General features: G+C 40.2%; 1 protein-coding gene across 6 annotated transcripts; it reads left to right on the top strand.

Annotated features, from left to right (window-relative positions):
• Positions 1-2,047: 2,047 nt before the first annotated feature.
• On the top strand, positions 2,048-13,255 carry LOC103721981 (pectin acetylesterase 5-like). 6 transcript variants are annotated; one of them, XM_089928197.1, is made up of 12 exons: positions 2,048-2,334; positions 2,480-2,524; positions 4,420-4,599; positions 5,168-5,247; positions 5,357-5,446; positions 7,609-7,733; positions 8,751-8,811; positions 10,131-10,181; positions 10,326-10,403; positions 10,488-10,593; positions 10,696-10,841; positions 12,868-13,255. In XM_089928197.1, exons 1-12 carry the CDS (start codon positions 2,094-2,096, stop codon positions 12,988-12,990), a joined length of 1,326 nt encoding a protein of 441 aa, XP_089784323.1. In that variant the 5' UTR covers positions 2,048-2,093; the 3' UTR covers positions 12,991-13,255. The 6 variants fall into 6 exon arrangements, with proteins under 6 accessions (XP_089784323.1, XP_089784319.1, XP_089784320.1 ...); XM_089928193.1 differs by lacking the exon at positions 2,480-2,524 and having other exon boundaries at positions 2,052-2,334; positions 3,674-4,599; positions 5,357-5,457; positions 7,602-7,733; XM_089928194.1 differs by lacking the exons at positions 2,048-2,334; positions 2,480-2,524 and adding an exon at positions 2,852-3,060 and having other exon boundaries at positions 4,470-4,599; positions 5,357-5,457; positions 7,602-7,733.
• The last annotated feature ends 1,394 nt before the right edge of the window (positions 13,256-14,649 follow it).

The following is a 14,649-nucleotide window of genomic DNA, read 5'->3' as shown; positions in this document are numbered from 1 at the left end:
TCAATGGAACCTATTCCGCGGCATATGGATACGGATGATATGCGGGTGGTTCTATATGCACCCCCCCTATTGCTCAGGACACCCCCCAAAAATTAAAAAAAAATTAAATACTCTCTACACCCCCCCATTTGCTAAGGACACCCCTAAAAAATTAAAAATTCCTAAATTACCCCCCACCCTCCCCACCCCCTCACCTAAATTGCTCTCTACACCCTCCAAACCCCCCCCCCCCCACTCCGCTCTTCCCCTCCAAAACACCCGCCGGCTTCTCCCTTCCGCCCAAAAAACCTCGCCTCAAGCACCTCGCCGGCGGCCAAACCCCCTCCGTCTCCCTTTGAACTGTTCCGCCCAAAGCACCTCGCCAACGCCCAAAACCCCCCCGTTCCCCCTTCTCCCTCTCGTCGCCGGCATTCTCCCGATCTCCGACCACCTCGCCGGCTTCTCCCGGAACCACCTCCCCGGCCATCTCCCGAGCAACGAGCACCTCGCCGGCGCCTCCACGACCACCTCGAGGTAGCTCCCCCCCCCCGCCTCCCCAAATCGTTCGGCACTGGTTCTTTGAACCAGTGCCTTCGGTTCGGCCCCATGGGGCCGACCCGCTGCAATTGGGTCGGCCCCATGGGGCCGACCAAAATACATTGGTTCGGCATGGGGCCGACCAAAATACATTGGTTCGGCCCCATGGGGCCGACCCAATGTATCTTGGTTCCCATGGGGCCGAATCCAAATTTTTTTTTTTTTTTCTGTTGCTAGACTAAGGATTATTTTTATTCCCAAATTTTAGCCTAGATCACGTCCTTAGGGTGAATTGGATACCCAACATCAAGGACAAGTTTTTCATTACTAGATTAGATAGTAATTTGAGAAGTAGGGATAATTTAGAATCATTATCATATAGCATTAACATGGTGCATCCAAATATGATGATCTTGTTACCTTCATCGATGTCATTCTTGATCTTGGAATGATTATCTCATATCAAATGCTCTATCAAATAATAAAACCACAACATTAGTTAACAAACAAAAACTAAAAACAAAAACTAAGAACTGCGGCATAGTTTTAGGTAAAGTCTATTATTGAGTTATGTCTTGAGTTTACGAGTCGTATACTTTTGAATTATCATTTATGTATGCAATTGAAGTAACATTGAATTATTTATCACAAAACCCAATCATGTAGATTCCAAGAAGTAACTTGTTTCTTTTTGGGCTTGTTTTATCATTTATCATTTATGTATGCAATTGAAGCATACAAAATAGCTCGCTAAACTAATACAAAATTGCACAATACATTATAATACCTCGTAAGTTGTAAATTCGCTTGTGTAATCCAGTACAAATTCTGATCCAATTATACTCGATTCGGTTGTAGCATAGCCCTACATATAAAATAATTTATCACCAAGAATTAATGAATCAGAGGATCTGTTCGGCACAAAATTCAGCACGGCACGCGATTTGGCACCAGAAGCCTTCTGTTCGGCTGCACAGTGCCGAACAGAAGGCTTCTGTTCGGCTGCACAGAGCCGGACAGAACCCTTCTGTTCGGCTGCACAGTGCCGGACAGAAGCCTTCTGTTCGGCACTGTGCAGCCGAACAGAAGGCTTCTGTTCGGGTGAGGGTTGCCGAACAGAAGGCTTCTGTTCGGCACTGTTCAGCCGAACAGAAGCCTTTTGTTCGGCGATCCAGTGCCGAACGGAGCACGAACCGTGAAAAAAAAAAAAATTTCGAAACAAGGTGGAACACGTACCTTTGCGGCCGATTCTTCGTCCCAAATCACTAGTTGCTTGTCCATGCTTCGAATGGGGCTTAAATCTCCTTCAAAGATCGCCTAAACGATGTAAATGGATCGAGGGGTTTAAGGGGGGTTTGAGGGGTGTTTTTTTTTTCTTTTCAAAACGAAACGGAGGAGGAGGAAGGGGGGGTGTACTGAGAAAATTTTAAGGGCAATATGGTAATTACACTAAAGGTTAGTTTGGGTATTTTTTTTTGGTTTTTGGGGGGTGTCCTTAGCAATAGGGGGGGTGTATATAGAACCACGCATGATATGCGCACGCCTGGAAATCAGTTACGCTTGGGCAGTACCCTCCCATGACGCCCGGCGCCTCGATGGCCGTCCACCGAGTTCGCCTCTGGTGGTGGAGGCGAGGCGGCCGAGACCGCGCGATCGTCGCGCTGGGCTTCACTGCCCTCCTCCTCGCCCTCTTCGTCACCCTCGCCTCCTGGCTCCGCGTGAGTGCCCTCGCCGCCGCAACTCAACCGCCCGCTGCCTCCACCGACCCCGCCCTCGTCCATCTCACCCTCGTGCGTAACGCCAAGAAAAAAGGCGCCGGTACGACAAGTTTCAAGATTAGCGTTTCTGATCTCTATCTTCCTCTCGAAGATCCGGATTTGATTTTTTTTTTTTTTAAAGAAAACAGCAAACTACTTCTGCTGTTGATTTCTTAAAAAGGTCGGCCGCTTTTTCTTGGATGCAGTGTGTTTAGATGGAAGTCCTCCTGGGTATCACCTGCAGAGTAGAGGTGATCACGGGCCTTCTGGCCCGCCCAGCCCGCCCGGCCCGGCCCGAAATTTTTCGGGCTTGGGCATTAAAAAAGGGCCCATTGGTCGGGCCTGGGCAGAAAAAGCGGCCCGACCAAAAAAATCGGGCCGGGCCTGGAAACTTTAAAAATGGCCCGGTTCGGCCCGGCCCGGCTATAAAATTCTGTTATAATATATTAAAAAATTTTAAGAAACCCTACCTCTTTCCCTTCCTTTCCCTTCCCCTCCCCTCCCTCGCTGAGAGCCGCCGCCCCCCCCCCCCCCCCCCCCCCTCCCTCGCTGAGAGCCGCCGCCGCCGCCCCCCCCTCCCTCGCTGAGAGCCGCCGCCGCCCCCGCCCCCCCTTTTCCCTCGCTGAGAGCCTGATAGCCGCTCCCTGTAGCCGGTTCCGCCGGTTTCCCTGTAGCCGTCGCCTCCTCTCGGTGTCGTCGCCTCTTCAACGACCGGCCGGCGGCTCTTCGCGTCCTTCTCCCTCGGACGGCAACCTCCGCGGCTCCGGTCACCGACTCACAGTCACCGGTAAGAGTTTTCTCCTCCTCCTCCTCCTCTTCGAGCTCGATGCCGGTAGATTTTGCCCAAGCCCGGAGAGAGAGAAAGAGAGAGAGAGAGAGGTGGGGGGGCAGCGAGAGAGCTCGGAACAGTGGGAGAGTGGGGACAGTGGTTTTGTTTTGGGTGGAGACAGTGGTTTTGTTTTGGGTGGAGACGGGAGACAGAGAAAGAGGGAGGAGGGATTTGGTTGGCTTGAGATCTTTCATCCCTTCTCTTTTTTGGTTTTGGTCTTGGTTTTCCTTCCCTCACATTGCTCCAGTTCCAGCTGGGCCATCAGGAAGAAAGATCGGGGGATTGGAGATGGACTTCTTGGAGGGTGGAGATTCTCTGAATTTTCTCCTCTCAGTTTCTTCTCCCCTGATTTTTTTTTTTTTTCGGTTGGATGGTGCTTTATTTGTATTATGATAAATACTACTATCCCAAGTAACGAAGGAATGATTTGTTGATAGGATAATTCTTATGAACTGAATTTTTTGTATAATTAGTTGTATAATTTTTTGATAGGCTTATGTTAATGGCAAGCGAAAGTTCACCTATTCTTGTTCAATCAACAATTGCTAATGTTTCAATTTTGTGTTTGTAGGTTTTGAGAGTTAGAAGATGCAAGGATGTTCTACAGTTTTCTATTATGGAAGTGGCTTCAAGAATTATGAACTTTTGAATGCACAAAGATGCATGTTTGTTATAATGTTAATGGGACAATGTAATTTGTATTTTATCTAAATATGTAATTGTCTAAGTTTGCAGTTTTTATTGTTGAGTTGTAATTTTCAGCTGGACAACAGTGTTTCATACATTTTATTTTCTTTCTATTGGCTTGAATAACAGTTTTTATTGTTGGGTTGTAATTTTATTGTCTAAATAGGCTAGTTATATTCTTAACATTAACCAATTAACCAATTTAGAGAGCCCATTAAGCTGTTGGGCCATTTTTGCCCATTTCTAGGTTCCAAACAAAAAAAAAAAAATCGGGCCTGTCGGGTCGGGCCTATCGGGTCGGGCCTGTCGGGTCGGGCCTGTCGGGTCGGGCCTGTCGGGTCGGGCCTGTCGGGTCGGGCCTGGGACCAGATTTATAAGGTTGGGTCGGGCCTGGACAAAAATTTAAGCCCGACAGTCGAGCCGGGCCGGGTCTGGGCATAGCCATCGGGCCTAATTTCTGCTGTAGAACCCGGCCCGAGCCCGGCCCGGCCCGGGTTTTGATCACCTCTACATCCAAGGTATGCAAGACAGGGAAGCCTGGCGCTTGTCTTAATTTTTGCTAATCAACATGTGTTGGTGGTGGACGTATGTGTCACTTGGTTTAGGTTTTAGACTGTTGATTTGGTAGAGCTTTTTGTGATTCTGTTTTTGCTCATCTGGTCACTTTTCTTAAGCTGCAGGGCGGAGGTTGGTGCAGTACTGTGGCATCATGCACTTCACGCAAAATGACTGCATTGGGTTCTTCACGTTACATGGAACGCCAAATTCCTTTTGTTGGCATTTTAAGCAACATTCCATCTCAAAATCCTGGTAATTTTGTTGTTATGTATGAGATAGGTTTGGTTGTATAACTCTTGTTGGTTGAGTTTACACTATGAGGTTTAAAAGATTACTGCTTGCATTTACCTCCAATGCAGTTATCCTGTGTATATTTTTGCCATCTGTATATCCATTATGTCATCTAGATATTTCTGTTTAATTGTTCAGGCTCACGGAAATTAAGTAACTCACATGTGAGGAAACCTGTCTTTATGCACTTCCTATTGGATGGATTTGATTACCTATTTGAGAAGTTCCATTCAATATGTTGAATGATTCGATTGGACCCTCATATTTTTCCAAGTCACTTCTAATGTCTTACTTAATATATTCCTTTTTCTATTGTCTCTATTTATGGTGACTAAAGTAATCTAAATTTTAATATTTGCACTCTTTATAACTCAAACTTCTGTTGTTTTAACATCTTGTGTGAAATTGACTTTGTTTTCCTGTGAATTAGCTTAATTCAATACTTATTGGTGTTGATTATCCTCTGAGTTCTCTACCATTCTTTATTGTTTAGCATTTCCTTAATTCTTCTGTTTGCTGTCTATATCAGATTTCTTTAACTGGAACAAAGTCAGGGTACGATATTGTGATGGTGCATCTTATTCTGGAAATGTTAAAAGTGACATTCAGGTATCTGGTGATGGGAATATTACCTGTAAATTGCTAGCTGTTGTTGTAAGCATATAGTGCAAAAGCTATACAAATTTTTCTGAGACATTTTTTTGTTTACGGTTTATAGAATGGAACAAAGCTATTCTTTAGAGGGCAGCGTATTTGGGAAGCAATCATGGATGAACTCTTAATGAAAGGACTTGCAAATGCTAAACAGGTCATTCCTTTGTAAATATCACCCGATTCTTAGTTTCTTTATTTTGTCATATTCAAGTTATATATCATTATACAAACATATGCAGAACAGAAGTGGTGACAGTGAATGCAATCATTTTGCTTGTACCATGTCCCATGATATCTTTGTTACACAATCACAATTCTCTTGAGGGAGGGCACCAGTACTTGCTGCCGAATACTAGCTTGCAGTACTATGCAGTTTTATAAATTAATTCTGGTCTATTAGCAGGCAATGCCATATTATCTGTTTATGCCAATAAGAAAAAGTGCAGGCTTCACGCTGCAGTATCAGGTTTGAAGTGGATACATGGCAAGATTGTTGTAAAATGGCACCCATTTTTATGTCGAGTATAGAGGGCGGGCCTTGGCGTAATGGTATGGTTGCTCCATCATGAACTAGGTGTCATAGGTTTGAACTTTGAAACATAGAAATAACCAAGGTCCGCCGTACCGGTACCAGTCGGCGTCCCGGTGGCGTCCCGGACCGGTACGAAACCGGTCCCGTACCGGTGGCGTACCGGTCCGAACCGGTCCCGTACCGGTCCGAACCGGTCCCGTACCGGTCCGAACCGGTCCCGTACCGGTTCCGTACCGGTTCTTCAACAATAAATTACCGGTACCGGATTTCACGCTGATCCGGTACCGGTCTCAGGCCGGACCGGTACGTATCGGCCCGTACCGGCCGGTACGGACCGGTACGGCAGACCATGGAAATAACCTCTCCGCATGCTGGGATAAGGCTGTATACATCTGGCTATTCCCAGACCCTACAGTGATGGAGCCTTGTGCCCAAGGATGCCCTTTTTTTTCTTTGATATCAAGTATATGCCCATTCATATGTTTGTTACTCTTCAAAGCTTGAGAAAAATATGAATTTCTAAAACTTGAAAACTGGATTCTCTCAAAAAAACTTGAAGAGTGAATGTAGTAAATAATATATTTTAAGCAGCTTCAGTTACTCCAATATGAAAACACTTCTAATTAAATAGTAAAATTAATATAACAGGAAAGATAAAGCTTAAAACAGGAAACTTTTCTTGCAGAACCTTCTATGACTATATTTCTTGGTGGTTGTCATTTGTTTTTATCAGTGAATAAAAGTGTAATACATGCATGCTGGAATTGTTCACATACTCTTGATACTAGGGGAAGGATGCGCTAAGCTGCTTCTTTTCCAGCCTTTGGTTTGAGGTAGAATGATATTTTTGCATCATTCATCTGTTTAATCAATAAATCTGGACTTTATATTTTTTAACAAGATAAAGGACAATTTGAAGAGTTCCTGACCATTCGAAAACAAGGTTGTTCCAGGTAATAGCCACAGTTTAAAAAGGAAAAGCTTGGTACATCTTGGTACATACTTGTACCGCCATGTATCAGCTTGTGTTCTGCCCATTAGAGCAATGCACATTGTTACAAGCTGTTATGTTGATTTGCAAACTAAGCGATTGCATAGCATTTAAACAAAGGTTACTTAAATGAGTAAATGACTAGGCATCTATATCTTTTTATGCAGCTCTTAAAGCATTTAAGTGGCCATTTTTTTAACTATGTGACACCTGTTTGATATTATATACTGATAATATGTAAGAAAAACTTATGTTTGTAGTCATGCACATCATGTGAGGGGGTGCTCATGTTTAAAGACATGCGCATTACCTGTTTGCAAAACGTATCTAGGTTGGTTGATATGAATATCTGTGACTCAGTTGTCAGTGTTTTAAAGCCATCCTACACGTTGAAACAGGCAGAAAACATACATCACCATGCTGCTTTTGAGGTTCTTTTCATGCCAAACAGCAGTATTCCTTGACACTTGGTACCCATATTATGCCTTATGATTTACTAAAATACTAGTTACTTCTTTCATTAGCCTTTTGAACATAAGTACTCAGTACATATCCCGTCTTAAATTATTTTAAATGCTCCCACAGTCTAATATTGTTGCAATGTTATACCGGGAGCCTAGAATGTTATCAGAATTCTCATTGTAAACAATGCATAATAAAGACGTGATTACAGATATGATTGTGATATCTAACGCATCCTCTGGGTTGGCTTGTTTTCCAACTATAAAACTCTTGGTGCACCTAAATTATAAAGCTGCAAGTATAAATTGACACACATTTTTGCAGTCTGCAGGCCTTTCTTACAGGGTGCTCTGCTGGTGGTCTAGCTACTCTCATACATTGGGAAGATTTTCACGCACTTCTGCCTGAGGAGGTCACTGTTAAATGTCTTGCAGATGCCGGCTTTTTTCTTGATGAGTATGTTTCTGACAATTTTGAGTGCACTTTGGGACTATCTCATGCATAGTACTTCATGATTATCTCTTGCATCCACTGTATTGGAGTGGATTCAATGAACTTGAGTCATTCTAAAAATCTTCTAGTTGATTACCTTAAGAAATGTAAACTTTAGAGTCTATTTGTTTACATGAAAGTTCGAATCTATGTAAAGACATGTAACTGGGTCACTTCTGGGTATCTAAACAAAGTTGAATGGCTCATGTAACTCTCGCACATGTCGCTCTTTCTGAAAATTGATGTTTGTTGAATATATTCATTGGCAATTTTTGAAGAGTTGAAAGTGCCATTGTTTAGATTTTTGATTCTGTTTGGCCATAGTTTTTCGAGGTTGAATGTAACAACATATGGTTGATCACAGCTGACCTTGGCTGGTCATGTTGCAGCGTAACCTAAGAAGGTTAATAATAGCTGACAGTATAATTTTTTGTTATTTCTAAAAATTGACTTTTTTGCAGATACCCAATATTTGAACTCACTTTCTACGAACTAACCTGTGCCGAACACAGAACTGACCACGAGCTTTAATGATTCACATATGAGGAGGAATTTAGGGAGTCAGTCACATAGATCATGAATTGCAGATATATCTGAATTTAATTACAGTTAGTGGTTTGTAACAGAAGTGTTTCTCTTTTGTGTGTGTGTGGGTGCATGTGGTCAAAAATTGATTTTATTTTAAATAATGGAGATGGGTAACTATAGGTCTCCATTTGTCAGTTTTATTTATATACATTGACTCAAAACCTGAAAAAATATGTTTAGGTTAGGTTAACTTCTTTTTTTTTGCCTTTTGATCTGATCCCAAGTTCCAAATTTTCAATCATGGAAATTGTTTTTTTCTTGGATCATTTCTTCAGCCAGGACTTCCAAGACAGAACATATGGTGCTGACCAAACTGATACATCTGAAAATTCAAAGAGGTGTTTGTATTCATACTGACTAGAGCTATTTTACTTTTTAATTCTCTTCTTGCAGGATGGATATTTCTAGGAGAAGGTTCATCCGGTCTTTCTATGATGATGTTGTCCGTCTTCAGGTCTTCTCTCTCAATTAATGCAATATTACAATCAAATATTTTTTACCTTTTTGTCTGATCTCTATTTGTTGGGAGGAATTTTTGTGAATTTTTATCTACAATATAACAAAATTATATCATTTATTTTTCTTTATTCAAGGCATGTTTCTATGTCAAACTTTAACCTAGTGTTTCTTCTTCATATATTATCTTTACTGCTTTTAAAAGTGATGATGACCCATAATAAAAGCATAATGAGAATTCAGTGATTAATATACTCCTAGACAGGATATTTGGAACTTTTGAAAATATACAATGGACAAAAGGGGATTGCTTGTATCTTTGTTTACTTGAAAGTTCTTGGTTCTTGAAATGTTCTAATATGCACAGCCTTGAGTGATGCTGAGTTTGAAGGAGACTAGTGAAACAATATGCATTAAGGTTCAAGGTGTTGGTACCGGTAGACATACCTGTTGGTACATATCAAGGTTTTCTTTGCTGATCCATTCTGGTTGGCGCTGGGTGTACTGTGTCAGCCTGATTTGGTACCAGTTGGTACAGGGGATCGATACAGTTCCACATCTATACATGGTATAGCTGCTGTCTTGCCTCTAACAGCGTACCATATGTTAATACGAGTGTGTACCATACCAACTTGATCCATACTAATAAGGTACCGATACAAGATTGGGTACTGAGACTAAAAACCTAGTTTCATGCCACTGTGGTACTGTACCATACTGACACAATATGCCTCAATATGCTGGTACAGCAAAAATTATTGTGCTAATGTGAGATTGGTACAGTACTGTGGAGGGGCCATGATACCTTATTGTTCATGATACTTAAATCCTTGTGTGTCATATTTATGTTGCATTTATTGTGGTTAGGTTATTTATTTTGCTATTTACCCATTCTGTTTAAAATTTGACTCCATCATCTGGAGGCTTGTACACCTAAAGCTTATTAAAATACTGTAATTCTTTTATATATTTGTTTCTTGCTTAACTCTTTTATTTTTGAGTATATAGAAACATATGACTATTTTCATCAGCAAGCTGCACTTAGATATACTTCTTGTTTCTGTGTTGTTTTAGTTAATTTGAGCTTCCTTCGTGATGCTGTTCTCTGATAAAGCATCCATCTTTGTCTGTTCTGCAGCTAGCTTTTCATTGTTGTCTCTGTTCTGCAGCTAGCTTTCCATTGTTTATTGTACTTCTGAGATTTCATGCAGAACCAATATCAGCTCTATTGCTCTAAATTGCTGCCTCTTGTAGTTATTTTTTCTTTACATTCTTCAATTGCATAAAAAGGACCTTCTTTGACCGATTTACTTTCAGGATGTAGGAAAGAAATTTCAGGATTGCCTCTCAAGGATGGAACCATCTCAGGCAGGTCTTCATTTTGCTTTCTGTGACCATCTACTTTACCACTAGTTGGTGGATCAACCATTTTTATTTCTAAGGATCTAGGTTTGCCTAAGTTGCACCCGCACCCTCTTATACATTTTCGTTTACTCTGCCTCACATTTGCAGTGTTTCTTTGCACGTGAGATTATTAAGAACATAAACACCCCACTCTTTATTCTGAACCCAGCTTATGACGTTTGGCAGGTAAGGCTTATCATGCTTTTTTTGTGGATCAAGATATATAGTTTCTCAAATATCAATTCACATTATTCTCTAAAATATATGCAGATACAGCACATTTTGGCACCAGAGTCATCTGATAATCAACAATCATGGCTAAGATGTAAGCTGAACATTCACAATTGTGATTCCAACCAGATTGAATCCCTTCAAGGTGTCATAGCTTACAAAAGTTTCATCTTGGACCTTTTTTCCTTTATTTCTGTTTATATTAATGATTATGATTTAAAATCATTTACATGTATTTTATTGACAGGATTCAGGACTGCCCTGCTTAATGGCTTGAGTGATTTTCAGCATAACAAGAATGGGGGCATATTTATAAATTCTTGCTTTGTACACTGTCAGACAATGAACGGTATCACATGGCGCTCTCCAAATTCCCCAAAAATTAACAATAAGGTAGAGATCAATGTGTTAGTTCATTATGTTATTCTCTTGGAAATAGTGAAAGCATAGCCTGGCATCAATGTTACTTAAATGGTGGAACCAAAATATATACTAACAAATATAACTATAAAAGCTTAACATGTTTGGAAAGAGATTGTGCACATAATTTCATATGACATGGCAGTCTTTAACAAAAATAGTCCTACATTTTGCTGTAAAACTTGACTGATGTTTAATTTTGTGACAGACACTTTGTGTTACGTGTTTCTATACGGTAAAAAAGGAAAAACTTTTAATGTTAATCAAGGGGAAATAGAATTGTCAAGGTGGTTTGAACCCATATTCTCGAATTGTGAAAAAAAGGTGGCCCTGTGCATGAGGCTTCCACCATGCAGGGTCTCGGACAGTCAAATCTATGCAGCCCTACCTTGCGTATGGAGAGGCTGTTTGCATGTCCTTGAATTATAGATGTCAGAATTTATAGTTAACAATCCTATTCTAAGTTATAGGCTCAGATCTCAGATAAAATTAGGCCATCTTCTACTTTAGATTTTTCCTATGTGATTAATATTTAGCATCATCACTTCTTTTTTTATAGCATAGGATTGCCTTATGACCTCATGCACAAGAGGCCATTTTAAAGACACTAGCATGAAGATAAAAGAAAGCAGGACTTGTGCTAATAGCTTGCATGCTTAATGACTTAGTACAGGATGCCTTGTATTGTATACAAACTAGGATTTAGTCTTAATTTAATTCCGCTGCTATCTCTCAGTTAATCATTAATCCAGAGTTTTCCTGTGAAATTGATTTGGCTTTGGCGCATAACTTGAAGTTAAGAAGATTCCATTATACATGGAGTAGATTTTACAACAGCTCCATCGCCTAATATCAGACCTATTGAAATTGGTGCCAAATTCCTGATGATGGTAACTTTATATAAGGAAGGAGTCACCCGTGAAACTTCATAGTCCATCCAGCATGCACAGTATTCTCCCTGAGAGGTTTAGATGATGAGCTCATGCCAACAGGAACCAACACTAAGATCTTTTAGGCTACTGAAGAGTCTAGGCAAAGCAGAAAGAAGGCAAGGTTTAATATTTAGAATTGCATTTATTTTTTCAAACACATGTTCTAATCCAAGGCAAACACAAAATACCTCAAATTGTTCATAATCTTTATTCAAACTTTATAATTTTCACACAAGAAAAAGAAAAGAAAACGGCAAATAATAGATGTTTCTTGCATCAATTCTTGGTCCCTGGTAATGGTCTTCATCATCATGGTATTAGTATGTGCTGGTTCTCCTAACTACTTGAGTAGCACTGGATTCAAGACCAATGATTCAAATAATAATTGATTGCATGCTTCGAGATAGGTTGTGCATGAAGTCCAATGATTCATAGAAAACTTATGTTCCTCTTACATTTGATCGCAATCAGTTTTGCAGAAGATGTGCAACTGAATGAAACTTACCAACTACTGTTGCCATTTTTTCATTGAAGCAATAAGAAGGAAATGAAAAGGAAGATAAATTGTATTAGAGTGTTATATTTTCCTATGATTCAAGTAAATATATGGATTCACATGTTTTAATTATTTATTGTTGGATTCAAACCTGTATCTAATGTAATTGTATTACCTTCCCACATTCTGCTCCTTGGATGAGGAGTGTGTTGCATACCTCGGGAACATTTTGATATGTTTTCATGCACTTACGTACTAGCATTATTAACTGGGCAGTGTTTAGGCAAGGGTGTGGATTTGTGTCTTGGTAAATGAGGCATTTCATATGTCACCTTTTTTAAGGGCTTCCTAAGCAGGTGCCCTTCGGATGTGGAAGTCTTTTTACTATTATAAAGACTTGGAAGAATTAAAAACCGCAAAAACTTTTTGACATGAAAGTCATGTGATTCTTCGTGTTGGGAAACTTATAACATTGTTGAATTGTATGTTTATGTAATTTACTCTTCATGAGTATATTGTAACTTCTATTCATGGATTCTGACTTTAATTGTATATTTATTTCGAGGATCAGACAATTGCAGAAGCAGTGGGAGACTGGTACTTTAATAGAAGGGAAGTGAAGGAAATTGATTGTGCATATCCGTGCAATCCCACATGTATCAATTTGAATCTTATGCATCCTTTCAAGATGTAAGTTTGGGGGTCAAGCTGGATAATGTTTTCCTAAAATGTCTTCCACTGGCTCCTCCATCTAGTTGTTTGATTTCGCCGAGGGATGGCAGGGCATGATGTGCCATTAAATTACCTTTTTTTCTTATGCATTTCATGGGGCTCGGAGTCATCCCCCATAGTTCATGGATAGGCTGTGTTATGCCATGTATGCTACTGATAAAGGCTATGTGTTATTGTTCTTTCTTGTTTAATAAATTGTGTGGGCCTTGGCGTCTACTGGAGTGACATTTGGTGAGTGCTTGAGGAGAAATTGGTGTATATGATGGATGCTAACTCTGCTCATCATTTTGGAATTCTCAGAAAGCCTTTGTAACTCAAAAGTGCCACTAGAGAGCTTTTGGGCAGTGGATCATCTACAACTGTACTACGTTGTCTCAAGTCGGCAGGGGAAACTTTATTTGGCCTTTGAAGTCTTTCTAAAACCTGACCCCACCTTCCCGGTGTAAACTGTCATCCATCAGAAATGGTGTGATACATACTAGTAGATTCTGTTTCTTCTTATTGTCATGGTGATTCGAGAATGGCGGACGGGCACGACTGTGAGACTGCTTAGAGATAGTTTTTGTTAGTTTTTTTGTTTCTTTGGAAAAAAATCTCAAGACATCATTATAAGTGCTTTTGAAGCATTAGAATACTAGTATATGAAAATATGGTTGTCTCCATTCCAGAATATGGGTTTTTTAATCAATGGCCCTTCCTCAGTGCCAGCTATTTTACTAACATGAGCTTGATTTTTGACAGGTATTCTTAGCTTGTTGTTACCTGGAGTTAATAAATCCAGTTAAAGTTTGGAAAGTAGCAGAGCTGCAAATATCTTGTGTTAATATGATTCTTTACACCATGTATGTCTCTTTAGGATTGTCATTCCAGCAATTAATTGCTGATCCTTCTTAGGGAGGGGTCTCTATAAATGTTTGCCGAATTTAAGTTGTTAAGTGCACTTTCATGATCTTGCTAAAACCTTTTCGCGTCTACCATCTTCCTCGGTGTGGTGTTATCGATCAATTCCGGTTTGCACATCAAATTTGTCATTGTAGGAAATTGCAATCACCAGTGACCTTTCTGGAAAAATTTTTTTTTAGCAAAACACTATCGAGTGGCCTGATGTTTGGGGAAAAGAGACAGGTTGGAGGACGAATCCATTATGATTCGTGTGCCAAGTGTTGGTTTCTCCTATGCTTTGCAAAGTAGGAAGAAATCATTCTTAATCATTATATGATTGAAACGTTGTCGGCTCTCTCTCTCTCTCTCTTGAATTCCAATCTACAGCCACTTGGTTGCTTGGAAGTATGTTTGCAACTCGTGTCGATGGATATGCACTATGAATATATGAAAATGTACCATCTGCCTCATAAATTCTTAAACTCTCTGTATCTTCTTAATAAATAATTCTGCAATCATCCCTGAATATTTTTCTTGAATCTAGGTTTATTCGCATATGAACCCATATGAAAGAAAAATTATCAAATGTTTAGCCTCCTTAAGTTGGATTATCATCAATGTGGGAAAAATATCGTTTTACTAATTGGATCTCGAGTGCTAGTTTGAAGAATCATTTCTGCTTTATTGAATTGCCTCATGAATTTATTGTATCGGTGCTGCCATTGGCTTTATTCCATTT

Source organism: Phoenix dactylifera, chromosome 17, assembly GCF_051530095.1.
Source record: "Phoenix dactylifera cultivar Ajwa chromosome 17, Ajwa_hap1_PhDact_Kaust_v1.1, whole genome shotgun sequence".
Taxonomy (NCBI): Eukaryota; Viridiplantae; Streptophyta; class Magnoliopsida; order Arecales; family Arecaceae; genus Phoenix; species Phoenix dactylifera.
Note: the sequence above shows the minus strand (reverse complement) of the source record. Positions and strands in the feature narration are given on the sequence as shown.